This window comes from Cupressus sempervirens, chromosome 2, assembly GCF_028749045.1.
Source record: "Cupressus sempervirens isolate cs-2001-9-10 chromosome 2, ASM2874904v1, whole genome shotgun sequence".
Lineage (NCBI taxonomy): Eukaryota > Viridiplantae > Streptophyta > Pinopsida > Cupressales > Cupressaceae > Cupressus > Cupressus sempervirens.
Genome location: NC_143119.1, coordinates 158,311,343 through 158,327,092, shown reverse-complemented (window position 1 = coordinate 158,327,092; position 15,750 = coordinate 158,311,343). Strand labels below are relative to the sequence as shown.

The 15,750-nt window shown below is 33.7% G+C and overlaps 1 protein-coding gene across 1 annotated transcript; it reads right to left on the bottom strand.

Annotated features, from left to right (window-relative positions):
• Positions 1 to 4,947: 4,947 nt before the first annotated feature.
• Positions 4,948 to 7,769, bottom strand: LOC149571526 (uncharacterized). Its single transcript, XM_089809314.1, has 3 exons — positions 7,444 to 7,769; positions 6,900 to 7,055; positions 4,948 to 6,186 (listed from the first exon to the last, which is right to left on the bottom strand). Exon 3 carries the CDS (start codon positions 6,021 to 6,023, stop codon positions 5,223 to 5,225), a length of 801 nt encoding a protein of 266 aa, XP_089665440.1. The 5' UTR covers positions 6,024 to 6,186; positions 6,900 to 7,055; positions 7,444 to 7,769; the 3' UTR covers positions 4,948 to 5,222.
• Positions 7,770 to 15,750: the final 7,981 nt, after the last annotated feature.

The following is a 15,750-nucleotide window of genomic DNA, read 5'->3' as shown; positions in this document are numbered from 1 at the left end:
TGCCATTTCAATAGGATTCAACTAAAATGCATTACCTCTAGATCTAGAGCCAATTCCAATAATCTTACCATCTCTGTCTTTGATAATGCAGATCTTCTCAGTGAACTACAATAGATAACCCTTGTCCACCAACTATCCAACACTCAACAAATTATGCTTCAATTCATCAACAAAATAAACATCATCAGTGTTAGTTTTACCATCAAGAGTAATGGATCCAATTCCTTTTATATGATAGGAAGGATTGTTACTAACTCTAACAATGCCTCCATCATGATTCTTGAACAACAATCATGTGATGTGAACAACTATTGTCAATTATCCAATCAGATTTCATTTCTACTTGGGAAACTAGAGCTCTTTGTTCTCTTATTTCTTTATCAAGATCATCTTCCATGATAGCCACAAATTCTAATTCATCATCACTTTCACTTTGACCTTTTTCATTAGATTCTTCATCTTCATTTGCATACAAAAAATTTCTATCTCTATCTCTTCTAGGCTTGAACTTTCCCTTATATTCTTTCTCTCTTTTAGGACATTTAGACATGCATAATGACCAAATTCATTACAAGTCCAACATTTGAAGATTTTCTTACCATCTTTTTCTCTTCTCACAAGAAGAGTCATTCCTTCATCAATCTTCTTGTATTTATTAGATCTACTACTACCAACAAAATCTCCACAAGTGCTTGTACTCCTTGTCAAATTAGGTTGAATATTCAAGGCACTAATTTTTTTTTTGACTCTTGCTAGTTCTTCAAACTATCTCAAATCTGCTTCTGTTGATTCTAATCTTCCAAATAACATTTCCTTTGTGAGATCCTTAGTGCAAGGCATTACTAGCTTAATCATCTAAGCTAATAGCTTGAATGGTGGTGTCAAAATTTTCAAGATTTTCCATATGACTTCACCACCTTCCTTGGTCCCACCATGAGACCGAATTCCTGCAACAATTTCTAATATTATTCCATCATTTTAGCATCTTGAAATGCACATTTCCAGTTTTGTAATCTCATTCTCTTTACAAGATCATCACCTTCAAAAGTAGATTCTAATGCTTTTCAAATTTCATAAGATGTTACAAGTGACTTTACCTAACTATATTCATTCTCTAGAAGAGTTGTTAGTAAAGCTTCTCCTTCTCTCATGTTATACATGAATAGATCTTTCTCTTCTTCACTACATCCTCCAAGATTTTCTTCTTCAACGATTGTCTTCTTACCCTTTGTCAAGATCCAATATCCCACACCCATGCACAATAAATGAGTGTTCATCTTATCCTTCCAACTATCATAGTAGGCCACATCAAATCTAGGACTATCCTTTCTAAAAAGATTCTCCATCAATCTCCCAAAGTTTTTAAGATTAGCCTTCAAGAACCTGATTCTCTGATACCAATTGTTAGAATATATAATCCACTGATATAACTGATAGGGGGGAGAGTCAGTTATCCAACTAATATCACAATTATCAACCTTAAACAAATTTAACCATATGAGTAATATAAACTAAAACCATAACAAGATACTCATCAACAATAATACTAGATAAGTTAACTAGGGAAACCCTTGATTAGAGGGAAAACCCCAGTGGGATGGTACCCATAAGATGATGTACTAATATAAATATTCTTTGTTATAGGATGAACCGTATTAGGATTCTATGAATACATTCAGTACATATGAGTCTTTGTTTGGAGACTTTGAATCCCTATTAGGAGATTCCAACCCACTTAAGAATTGTGCCAACCCTGTTAGGAGTTGTGGAAGATAGTTGGACCCACTCTCCAAATAGCTTCAAGGGCAAGACCAATGAACCCACTATCCAAATGCTCTCTTTATTATTCCTTACACAATAAGAGAATCATATTGTACTATTCCTTCCTCTTTCTTTGTCTTGTCAACTAGACCTTTGCTCCTTCTAATCTTGTAACCATATCACAAAACTTGCATCCAATAATCCCTTTTATCACTTGCATTCAGTAAGCACTATGCTCCCTTTCACACTTTTCACTTCAATAATGATCACAATACTTCAATCCAAATTACAATCAAGGAAAACATCTTTCCTTTATACCATATCTTCATAATAATTCCTTGAGTCAACCTTGAGGAATTCCCAATTAATTATATTAAGATAATTAATTAATTACAATTACAATAGCACTATTAGCTCACAATCTATACAAAACTTTACATGTGCAATACTAGGGCTTGCGCACTTGCTAACATCATTAGTTGATTGTCCTCTATCACTTCTTAATTGTGCATCTCTTTATTACATCTCAAATATAAGATAGCTAAGAAACATCAAGAACTTCTTTCCCAATACTCTATCTCTAAACTACTCTCTGTAAATTAGGTACAACTTTCGTATTTCTTCAACTTAGAATCTATGCACTTGACCACATCATTAGGACATTATTTTGAACATGTCTATAACTATGCATCACCAGAAACCAAACCATTGTCTATACCATCAAGATCTATGTCTGTTACTCATCCAATCTTTATAGAAACCATGCTATGTTGACATCAATGACAAACATAGTCATGAATACAACATGTCAATACTCTCCAACGCTCAAGATACTCCCCCAAAGTAGTATCATCAACATTCATGCTAACAATGACTTCTATCCTTGATTGGAGCTTTATTCCTTTTGGGTTTTCTCTACTCTCTATATTCTAGAGTATTTAAAATAATCTTATCTATTTTGTTTCCTTAATTTTATGACTATCCATTATTAGTTCTAGGAAACTAATGTTTTCATTAGCTTTCATTTAATTATTTTTTAGAGTAAAAAATGTCTCATTTTTAAAAATTTGATGTCTTATTTTTAAAATTTATTTCAATACATTAATTTTTATCTTCTCATTAACTAAACCTAAGTTAGCTATGAGTTCAACTGATTTTTTTGCTCCAAAATGTAACCCCAAAAAAAAAAAAACTTTTAAAGAATTTTTCCCACTAGTCTTGAAGCTCTAGAATCTTTCTCAACCCTTAATTCTAGGGACAATAGGTGCTCCTACTTGTTCTTCCTCCATTTGGTCACTACCCAAATCCTAGTTGTTTCCACACTCTCATGAAAAGATCACCATTAGAGATTTGGTTTTGGAGTTAAGGAGTATGACTTTTCATCCAATAATACTTATTTTCCCTTTTACACTAGGAAGAAAAGGCATAATTTATATCCTTCTATTACTTGCATCTAGCCTTATGTTATTAATGAGGAAACACCATTGTTGTCTACAAATATGAATATTTCTCCAAGAGCAACATAGATTTCTCAAATCTTCTTGGTGCAAATAATTCCACAAAGCCTCTAGTGCCCTTTTATGGAGGTAAGAACAATCAAATCCATTGTGAAGAAGAAATTGATGACAAAGATGTAGAGGATTCCTTGAGAAAATTATTTTGCCTAGTAAACTATGTATTTTCATTGTGCCAAAACAAAATTTAGTTCACAATTACTTCATTATTCTTTCTTTTACTTTTATTTGAAGTTTTTTTTGGATGCTTTATGAGTTGCTATTTTGATATCATTCAATAAATATTTTAATAAAAACTTTAACAGTTCCCATTTTCCAAATTTCTAGATTTGTTAATTCAATTTCACTCAACAAAAATTAACTAAATAACTATAATAGTTTTTAGTTTCAAAATTATCAAACCTATTATTTCAATTTCATTCAATAAAAATTTTAAAGGAAAATTATAACAATTCTACATTAAAAGAGTTCCTCTTGTTGGCGATAATAGCAGCTATGAAAGAAATCTTAGTAGGACAATTTCTTGTTGCTTGTCTACTTCAAGAGGATTGGAGAAATATTTATTTGTTCTTTATTCTATTTTCGGTGAAGTGTGAAAGGCTTATGTAATCAATGTGCAATCCAACTAGTCAAAGTTTCTTTTAAAAAAATCTGCATTATTTGTTGGATTTTAATGTTAGTTTTTTAATGAAATATTTGAACATTGTTTTGAACTTCATTATTTTAAGAAAATAAAGTATTGGTTTTATTTATAAACATTATAAAAATGATTTAATGATTTATTATTTTCAAAATATAAATTTAACTTTAAGTAAGATATTTTTTAAATTGTTGTAAAGAGTTTATATAATGTAAAAGGGCTTTTATACTTCAAATTTTTAAAAATTAGGTTTAAAAATTTAGATATTGTGAATGTAATTGAATTTCCTTAATCTATGGGATTAAAACTCTTTAAATGTAAAACTAGAAATGTAGACAATGTCTTTAAATTTCTATATTCTATATGATTGAGTTTTCTTTTGGTTTGTTACATTGTAGAACAAATAAAATATACAACAAAATTGATATTATCATGCTTGTATAAAATATTTAAAATTAAATTAAAATATCATAAAATATCCAACCACTAAACAATCTTAAGGCCAAAAAAATAATATTATAAAATATTCTAAATAACAACCTCACAAACTATATAGATTAATAATAACAATAACAAAGAGCAAACACTTTTTGCATTGGTGGTTATATGTCATGATATCTAGATGCCTATGATTTGGTTATTAAATGATGCTTTAATTATTTCTTTAAATGATTCTCAGCTACTATTTAGAGAATTTTAAATTACTTGAATCATATATTATCATTGTTGTTTTTATTAGTGTATATTTATTGTTTTTAGTATGTAAAATTTATTTATTTTATTTATAACATTTTATACTTATACACACATTATTTTATTGGCTTAAAATTATTCAAGAATTAGTTCTCTTTAGAAATGATATATTTAAAAATATAATTTAACAATGAAATCTAGTAATTTCAAATTCATCCATTAAACTTAATATTTGTTTTCTTATTCTAATTCTCTATATACCATTAATCAACATTTTAAACTCGTCCATCAAGCTTATTATATGTTTTCATTATAGACCATTAATCACCTCAAGCTCTCCCAAAAAAAATTGTTTATATATGTTTCCCCTCATAAAGTTCTAACAATGGTTCAAAGGCAAATCAAATCATTCCATCAGCATTCTTTTATTTTACACGGCCTTTTCAGCAAATTAAGTACCCAGAAGGAATTAGATAACAAGGAAATGGTTGAAAAATGGATTAGACTGGAACGTTTTAAGGCCACAACACTATTTTGAATGGTGAAAGTATTCTGTAAGCAGGCCCATATATTTATTGTCAAGATTGAAAATGTTCAGATCATAAGAAATTGCCTCAAGAAATACAATATACATGATCACTTTTGATTAGATTTGAGAGAATTGCTGGAACATGTTCGAAAACGGCCGGTTCTTTCGACTTTTCTTTCATTGCAACTGGAGATGAATCGTCAAATGTTATGAGTTCCAAGATGCCACGAAACAGGAGATCCTTGTCAGTTTGAGTCAGCTCACTAAATTGTCGACACAGCGTGCTCCGGTTTCCTCCGTAAGAATCGGTGACGAAATCATACATTTGGGGGATGAATCGTGACTGATCTTTCAAGCAGTGAGAAAGAAAAATCTCTCGCGTCTTTCGTCCGCAAGAATTTAAAGAGTCTTTCGTGATTTGAAGCAGGGGATTGTGATTGGCGGCAGGCTTAGGAGAGACGGCCAAAGCTTTGCTGATCAGTAATACATCACCTCGCTGGATAGTCTCCGTGGCAAACAAACCCCTTCCGCTGCCATTGCTTGTCATCTTGATCTCCACTGCCCCAATGAAATCGCCGTCTGGTCTTAACAGACAGCGGTGTGGTTTGAATATGCCTCTCGCCTGTCCTGTGATTTCTTCGCTTATGTCGAAATATTGGGGGCCGCATGTACGGTAGGTGTTCTTAAGGTCGTCTTCCATCTCCGGGTGAAGAAAATTTGAAATCACGAAAAGCAGAAAATATGCCTCCTCATAACGGCCAGCTGATAACAGCGACTGGATTTTAATATTATAGAATATGCCGTTATAGGGGGAGACTACGAGGTACTTATTCACATGCCTAAAATATTTTTCAAAAGGCAGATCCTGCGAAGCTTCTTGAGACATGCCTGCTTGTTTTGAGACTAAGTGTTTTCTTTCTTACGCAGAATCTGTTGAACAAATCGGTGAGCAATCAGCTACTCCGCGCGCTTGTTCTGCTGAGAATCGTCGGAAAGCTCTGTCCACTGAGGACATTTGTCTTGAACTGTAAAAATAATCAGAGAAAACCCTGAAAACGGGAAAAATGAGAAGTTAGATGCGCTTTATAAGATGTTCGAAACCATTTTCCTTGAGGAGAAAAGATCGAATTAGAAAGACAAGAACGGGAAGATCATGCACAAGATTGTAGGAATTTCATAGCGATACGCAATTATAGTTGAAATAAGCTGGAATCAACGACTTTCAAGCTAAGATTTTCAACAATGTGCCTTTCGTTGAGTGTGAAAGTGGAGCAATTTTCACATGGATTCCGATAAAATCTTTACGAGGTAGAAAGTAAATCCTCGTCTATTATCAATGGAAAAACAAACAATCTCTCGAAGTTATTACTGATTCGTTGAAGATCAAGAATCGCAATTGAATAACAAAAGTTCTCGACACAATCTTATTGAATCGGTACTGCTTAGCATAAGATTAAAAAAATTAGAATCCAGAAGCTGTTGTTTGAATTGCATTGCAGATACAAGGAGGCTAGGAAACATAATATTGAAATCTCGCAAAATCGCCAATTTCATTATTCTTTAAAGCCGGTAGAGGAGACTATGAAACATAATAATGAAATCTTGAAAAATAGCCAATTCTTTTATTCTTGAAATTCGGTACAGGTAATTCCTTTGTTCAGAATGAAAATGGATCTCAATCGTAAATCAGAAAAAAAAATTGTTTTTACAGTTAAATGCAAATTAATAAGGGAAACAGGAGAAAGGTACATAGAAGTAAAACCTTAGAATATAAATCCTGTAATTATTCTCGATTCAGCAAATAAAATTGACGAATGGTAGCTGGAGGACCACAAGGATTCGCGTATTTAAAGAAAATAGAGATTAAATATTTGCGCCTCTTCCGATCCACTTCAAATTTTGATCAAGATATACATTGCTGCAGTATGAAATAGTGAAAATTAACATCAGATTTCAGATGACAATTGAGCATTCATGACGTTAAACCTAAAAAGATGTAAGCTCACCATCAATGAGAAGATTTGTAAGATAAACTTGCGAATCTATTAACGCTTAGCCTAAGATTAAGATTGAAGACGTCAAAAAACTTAAAAGATCAATCTGTTTAAAAACCTTGTCAAAATCCACGTATTCCAAAATATCCTTGAATTTATGTCAATTTCTCACCGCAGATGCAAATATTTGTAATAAAGAAACAACAGTGAACATTTCGACATGTTCCTATCTTGAAAAATGTTTTTCGATCTCAAACAACAATAAAGAATTCACAGAAATGGAAATCGAAGTAGGACAAAGGAGTACCTTACCATAGCAATAAATTGTTCATGATCTGATGTGAAATAGAACAATAAAAGAATGTTGAAAAGACAGAACAATTACTGATTGCGCCTGGAGAGAAAGAAGGCATAAAAACGTGGAAAGCTTCTCCAAATTTAACTGGGACGTTCTAAATATCTTTCGTCAATCCTCCATTTCAATATTTGTAGACGCGAAACAGAATTTAACTGGCACCCGAATTAACCGTACTTTTCCGTTAAGAAATTGTTCCCGACGATATTATTTCTCCGACGTGCTTCCACATTGACTTCGTTCAAGACCTACCGAAATATTTTTGTACTGATACAAACCATATCTGTTTTCAATTGATGACGATTGCCTATAGCACCTCCTCAATGCCATCGAATATTAACTTGCTATTTTGCTTTAATGTTTTATTAGAAAAAAAAGTTAATAATAGTGTGCGTTAAATTATTTTTGAAATAATATAATGTATATTATATTTTTTTTAAAAACTTAAGCGACATAAGGTATTGAAATTGCTTGCGATTGACTGTTTTTTGTCCACCAAGCACCACATCCATTTTGAAAGTACTAAATCTTAACCAAGGAAGTTAATTTTCAAGTGTATGATGGAGGAAATCATCTAAATTAACAACCACCCTTCCAATGTCAATCAAGATGAAGGATGGACATTGAGTCATTTTTCTTCCTTGTCCCTAGCATGGTTCGCTAAGGGTGCACTTTTCTTATTGCCTTCTTTGGTGTCATGTTGTATGTCTCCATATTCTTGTTTTCCTCTCATAAATTATGTCCTCCCTCCATCTTCCATATTTTTTTTGTTGGTCATGTTGGTAGTAGTTTGCTATTTCTTACGTGTGTGCGTGCACATGCATGTGCGTGTGTGTGCGTGTACATGTGCGTGTGCATGTGCGTGTGTGTGTGTGTGCGTGTGTGTGTGTGTGTGAGTGTGAGTGTGAATGAGAGAGAGAGAGAGAGAAGTTGGAAAGTAATAAAAATGTGTGCACGTGCATGCATTTGTGCCCATGTGTATAGATACACTTTATTTTCTTTTAGTTGTGTGTTTTTCCGAAATTGTGTTTCTTCATTCTTTTCTCTCATACTTCACTCTATGTTAATTTGATGATTCTTATTTTCGTTTTTAACACTCTCTTCTTACTTCTATAATTTTTGGGGTATGATTTTAAAGTTCATTTTTGTTGTTCTTAGTTTCTTTTATTTGTGGATTTTTCATCTCTATAAATTTTTTAATAGTTTTAGTTTTTATCTTTCTTTTTTCATGTTTCTTTATTTAATTTTTTTTTTTGATTTTTTTCTTTTCTTAAGTTTTAATTTTTTTGGTTATATCTATTTACTTATTTATACTCTATGTTCATCCCCTTTATTTTATTTTATTTTCTATAGTTTTTTATCTTCTTCCAATTCTACCTTTTAATTTTTTGTTTGCATCTAATTTTCTTTTCTTTTGATTCATCATTGTATATTTTGGCATTTTATTTTCATTCACATGCTTTCTCATATTTGTCTCTTATTGGATCCATTTTTTTTTATAGATAATGGATTAAAACTTATAATATTTACTATTTATAATAATTAATTCTTGAGACTAATTATTATTATGTGTTAAGTTGACGTAGATCTAAAACTAAGTCCTCCTAGATGAGAGGCTCACAATTTTACTTTGTATTGTAGGCTCTTGTTAGAGTAAATAATTAATTTATTAATTATTTATTCTATTTACTTAAGCTTACTTAGGTTAATGCATTTATTTATTAGTTGTAGCCTAGGAGTTAGTAATAAGTTATTGACAATACGGGAGTTTGTTCTCTCCTAAGTCATACTTATCATCTCACATTGTTCGAGGACTTTCCACCTCATGTGGATGTATGCTTAGTTGTCACACTTATCTCTTAGCATCTTCTAGCTTGTTCTAGGAGATTCCTTGAGCTCTTTATATTCAGGCTCCCTCATTGTATTTTCACAATGCATATTGTAAATACAATTTTCTTATGTTGCAATATCTTTTTCTCTCTCATGTTCGTTTAGGGTTTTCTCCTTACTCCATGCTCTTCCTTCCTTGGCTTCTCTTTGATAGGTTATTTGAATGCAGGTGATCTTGGGCATCTTCGAAGTTGGATTTTATCAACTTCAACATGGTATCAAAGCCTCCCTACTACTGCTTCATTGAAGGATTTTTGACACCTTGATTTGAAGTCACAAACCCTAGTTTGTTTGTGCATTTTTTCTTCAAATCAGGGGATCAGCAATTTTTTAGAGTACTTTCTACCCAAATAGACACTGCCATTGGATTCAAAAGGCGCTTTTCAACTAGGATCCATATAAAATTCGTCAATTTTGGAGATAGGGCTCTGGGAGGAAAAAAAAATTTAGTCTAGGCCCTGCCGTACGGACTGTATGAACACATAATGAAATTTAAAAAATAAAAATAAATTCTCATCGGGTCATGCCACTGTCCTGCAACCACCGCGGGGCCACCCGTGCTCTGCCCACAGTGGCTACAGCCAGCAGCGCCACCCTTCCTACGCCACAACTTAGCCTTAGACTATGCTTTGCCTGAGCGCCACCTCCTCCCGGTGGCGACACCCTTTCCCTCCACTCAGCCGACATTTTCCACCAACACACAGGTCCTCCTCTACCCACTTACGTGGACACTCTGCATCAAATCAGTGCCTGACAGCATAGCACATCAATTTTTCCACTTGGCAGCCTATGGGGGAAACACGTGGTTTCCTTTTTTGCCTTAACAAGTCGCAAGCTATAAAATTTAATGACATGTTCTGCTGACGTCAACATGATGTCATTGCATCTTAGCCCTTGCACCTCTCCAGGGCCAATTTTGGACCTACTTGCAGTGTTTTGGCCATAACTTGAGCATATGGAGGTATTTTTTCAATCCAAAAGAAGCGCCGAAAAACTGGTTCTAAGATGAAGACATTGGTGCATGTATTTTTAGGTTTTGATGCATTTTTGTTGCCCATTTTTAGTTGAAGTCCAAAGTTGTGTTTTTGACTTCGACAAGCTTTTCTTTTGCATCCCATTGCCATTTTTTGAAAATGTTATATTTTTGGAAAACTAGTTTTGTCTACTTTTCAGAAATGCTATTTTTTTCCTCATTTTTTATCCCATGCTCTTTCTATCATGTTTTTGGCATTTTTGCTCTATGGTGGATATCTTGGGTGTTTTAGGTTTGAGGATCATTTTCCTAGCATGGTTTCTTTTGTTTTGGGTTGTACTTTGTTTTGTTGCAGCTTGTTTTTGGTTTTGATCATTGTAGCTATCATTTTGAAGCACTTTTATGTATCGTACTGAGATTAAGTGTCACTCGCATTCTGAGGGTCATAAACCTCTTTCCCTCTCTTGTCATTCTTGGTTCGTCTGTAGGAGATTTTTGGCCCACCTTCTTAGTTGTCTATCATCTGACCTCCTCTACATTAAGGGGGGGTTATGTTGTTGTTCTAATGCATCTGCGGTTTTTGATGGTTTGTTAGTGTGAACTATATATTCAGTGGTTGATCCTATATACAAGGCGATTGCAATGGCTAACTACCTATGCATTTTGGTGAGATGGATCATCTACCATATAGACACGCTCGTTTCGTGCCTTCTTCTTCCATGGAGGTTCTTTAGATTAGCTATTTTCTTTCTGATGGCAGATTTTTGGCTTCTTCATGCTTCAGTGATGCTCTTCATGATCACTCCTTGTTCTTATTTTAGGGGACATTTCCCTAGTTGGAGGCTTCTTCAGTTCTTCACTAGGTTCTTACCTCTTTTTGGGGGAGGGCTTTTCCCACGTGGTTTTCTCTCTTTCCTCATTTTCAGAGGTTGCATCTCTTTGCATTGTTCACGGGTACCTAACATGGCCTTGTTGCCGAGACCCATTCTGCATTCTACATTTCTGCATTTCTTAGTTTTGTGAGCTTAAGGCATTTTCCTAAGTTGCACTTTAGGGGGGGTGTTAGAGTAAATAATTAATTTATTAATTATTTATTCTATTTAATTAAGCTTACTTAGGTTAATGCATTTATTTATTAGTTGTAGTCTAGGAGTTAGTTATAAGTTGTTGACAATACGGGAGTTTGTTCTCTCCTAAGCATACTTATCCTCTCACATTGTTCGAGGACTTTCCACCTCATGTGGATGTATGCTTAGTTGTCACACTTATCTCCTAGTGTCTTCTAGCTTGTTTTAGGAGATTCCTTGAGCTCTTTAAATTCTAACTCCCTCATTGTATTTTCACAATCCATATTGTAAATACAATTTTCTTCTATTGCAATATATTTTTCTCTCTCATGTCTGTTTAGGGTTTTTCCCTTGCTCCACGCTCTTCCTTCATTGGCTTCTCTTTGACAAGTTATTTGCATGCAGGTGATCTTGGGCATCTTCGGAGTTGGATTTCATCAACTCCAATAGCTCTTGCCTCATTAGCTTCCTTATTTTTATTTTTCTTATTAATTTTAATTTAATCAGTTTTTCTAGGATTATTTATTTTGTTTCTCTCATTTTCCCTTTTATTGGACTTGGTGGTTTTTCTTTTCTTTATCTTTTATCTCTTCTTTTTTAATTTTTTTTCTCTCCTTAATGTTTTCCCCTTACCCTTGTCTTTTTTCCTCCTTTTTCCTACTACACTCATCCCTATATTCTTTAGATCATTTTCTTTTTATTCTTGTAAGATCCACATCTTTTCACTGTTTATCTTTTTGAGCTTTCTAATAATTTCTTCTTGTGTCCCAATGATGTATCATAAGTGTAATAAAAAAAATGATTCAAAAGCACATAATTATTGAAAATAAGTTTAATATCTTCTAAAAAACTAATATTCTTAATTAGATCCCTTCATGGTAGAAAATTGTATTTGAAAAATATACAATTAGAATCACTAAGAATTAAGCTGGCAAAGAAAGTTATAGATCTTACATTCCAAAAAATGTAGAGCGAAATAATTGATTCTACTATTTGTGAAGATTTACCATCACATACAGAAGCACAAGACCAAATATATATTCATCTAAGAAATTCTAGTAGTTTTACTTCTATCATCCAATCTATTTGGGTCACTATCAATCATCTAAATGCAAGAGTTCTTTCACTCCATTTGGAATTGGTAGTGTCACTTTGTCTAGATCTTTGGTCTCCCCTTGATATATATTCTAATGTCAATCCAATGGGTAAGACTAGAGTTGTTTGTATTTATAGAAAAACAAAGAAGTTTGAAGTGTTTTGCAAATTTTCCCCTCTTACAAAGGAGTTAGCTAGTTCTACATATTTTTCATTTCATCATTCTTTGGTGCCCTTAACTTCTCATGATAATTCATATGCAATAAAAATTGGGTCATTAGTTTTCCTCCACATACAACTTTTCCTTCCCTTTCCTTTACATAGCCCCTACCACAAGGCATGCTCATTGTTACTCTTATCATCTTTCATCATTATCCTCTCCCTCTCTTTCTCTTTCTTTGAATGCTACCCCATAAGAGTTGATGAGCAAGATATAGTGTTGTTTTAGTTCTAATCACAATCCCACCCATGATTGGGATGAAAAATTCTAGTAGTTAACTCTCTAGAACCACTATTTGTCCTCTTTCCCTAAGCATTTTGAAGAAGGGTTTGGATTTTTCTTTCAGGTCACATGTATAATCACCCAATTTTTTTCTAGTAAACTATAAGTCCCCTTTCTAAGTATATTTAATATATGTTGGATCACATTACATGTTTAATTAGTTGTAATGGATACCCTAGAAATGCCCAAAAAATTGTACCAATTGCTGATAGAGATTTTAATGTCTTTGCATAGATTTGAAACCACATAACATGAACAAGAATGAATTTATGCAAACTAAAGATTGGAATACTATTGAAATAGTATTAGTTTTCAAACTAATAAAATCAATACATAGCAAACTTTTCAACTCATTAATTACTCTAGCATTAAAACATGTAAAACCATCCCTTCTTAATGGCATAAGTATCAAACAAGGAGTAAAAATGATATGAGCAAACACCCAATCTACCTATAGCTAGAAATGTGCCCAAGTTTCCTATTAATGAAGTTGATAGAATTGAATTCCAAAGGCCAAACCTCAAGGGAATGACGTCTAGAATGTCACAATAGAGGATAGATGTCCTCTAATGCCAAGAATAGATCTATAACTCACACATCCATTTTCTTCTCATATTCAACCCACCTAACAATAGCCACAAGCTCTCCTTTTATTCCTACTTCAGAAGGTTGACCAATTTTCACAAGCAATGTGGGATAGATAAAATAAAATAAAATAAAAGGCTAATAGTCACACAATAGGACAACTACTAAAGTGGGGACATTATAGTCTACCCCCCTCAAAATTGTTTGTCCTCAAGTAATCAGTCATGTTTTCTATAACACCTATTCACTCTCCCAAGTAGAATCTTCTTCTGGTAGATCTCTCCATTTAAATAAATATTCTTTAATCACCTTGTTCCGCAAAGTCCTCTCTTTAGTATCTAGAATATTCTCAGGAATCAATATGAGCTTCCCCTCCTCATCTAATGGTGGCAAACTTGTAGAAGGCACAACTCTTTAACTGATGGCTTTCTTAAGCCTTGACACATGAAACACATTATGCACTTGACTGCCCTCTAGAAGCTCGATCTTGTAGGCAACCTCACTCACCCTGTGAATCACTTTGTAGGGACCGTAAAACCTAGGCTTCTACTTCTCTACTCCACTCTTCTTGAGTGATGATTGTTTGTACGATTGTAGCCTCAAGTAAACCATATCCCCAACCTCAAAGGTGTGCTCTATCTAGTGCTAGTCAACATACATTTTTTGCTAATTTGGGGCTTGATGTATATTTTCCTTGAGCACCCTCAAAATATCCTAACTATCCTACAAGAAGTTTTTTCTTTGGGCACTCTACTATCCCCCAAAACTAGATCCATGAAATTAGGTGCTTCATAACCATATAGTGCCACGAATGGAGTCATCTTTATGGATATATGATAAGTGGTGTTATAACAATACTCTCCCACATGCAGTCATTTGATCCAAGCTCTCTATTCTGTAGTCACATAGTTTCTTAGATATCCTTCCACCCATTTATTTACAATCTCTGTCTACCCATCTATCTATGGATGATAACTAGTGCTAAGCGTAAGATCTGTACCACACAACCCAAACAATTCCTCCCAAAAAGCACTCATAAATTTACTATCATGATCACTAAAAATGAAACTAAGTAGCTCATGTAACCTAAACATCTCTCTGAAGAAAAGATCAGCCACCTGTGTTGTTGTGTAAATGGATGGAATAGCAAAGAAGTGAGAAAACTTTGTTAGTTGATCAACTATCACATAGATGCAATCTCTTCCCTGTACTCATGGTAACTTGATGAAGTCCATAGAAATACTTTCCCATTTCTTATCTAGAATGGGTAAAGGTTGTAACAACCCTATAGGATATGTGTGCTCTCCCTTATTCTACTAACAAACTGCACACTTCTTGATATGCTTCTAACCATAATCCTTGATCCCTTTCCATGTGAATCATTCATGTATTTTCTTGTAGGTCTTAAAGACCCTTGGATGTCCAACTATAGGTGTATCGTGAAATGCCTTTAGTATTACCTCCTTAAAATGTGATGAAGGAATAAAAAATATCCTACCCTGGAACTTGATCAATCTATCCACCACCATGTAATGATCATCCTATATGGTACTTGCAATCACTTTAGAAGTCGAAGTGTCCCTCACATACTCTATTGTAATCTTATCTGTCCAATCTCCTGTAATCTCAACTAGAACACAAATATAAGGTCTCCTAGATAAAGCATCTACCACCACATTCTTCTTACCTTTGAAAAACTCAATGTCAAAGTCATAGGCCTACAACTTCATAATCCACTTATGTTGTCTATCATTCAAATCATGATGGCTCATGAAGTATTTGATGATGTTGTGATTAGTCTTGATAACAAACTTCCCCCCAACTAGGTAGGACTAAAACTTGGCCAATTTATGCATAATAGCCAACATCTCCTGATCATAGATGGAATAACTCCTCTCCACTCCATAGAGTTTTCTACTCTCAAAAGTAATAGGGTGCTTCTCTTGCATCAAAACTACCCCAATCCCATCAATTGACACATCATAATGAACCTCAAATAGCTTCATGAACTCTGGTAGAGCTAATACTAGACATGATGACATCACCCTCTTGAAATGATCAAAGTATCTCTGAGCTACCCCTATCCATGTGAAGGCCCTTTACTTGTAAGGTCTATCAAGGGTGTAGCAGTTTGTGAAAATCCCTTAACAAA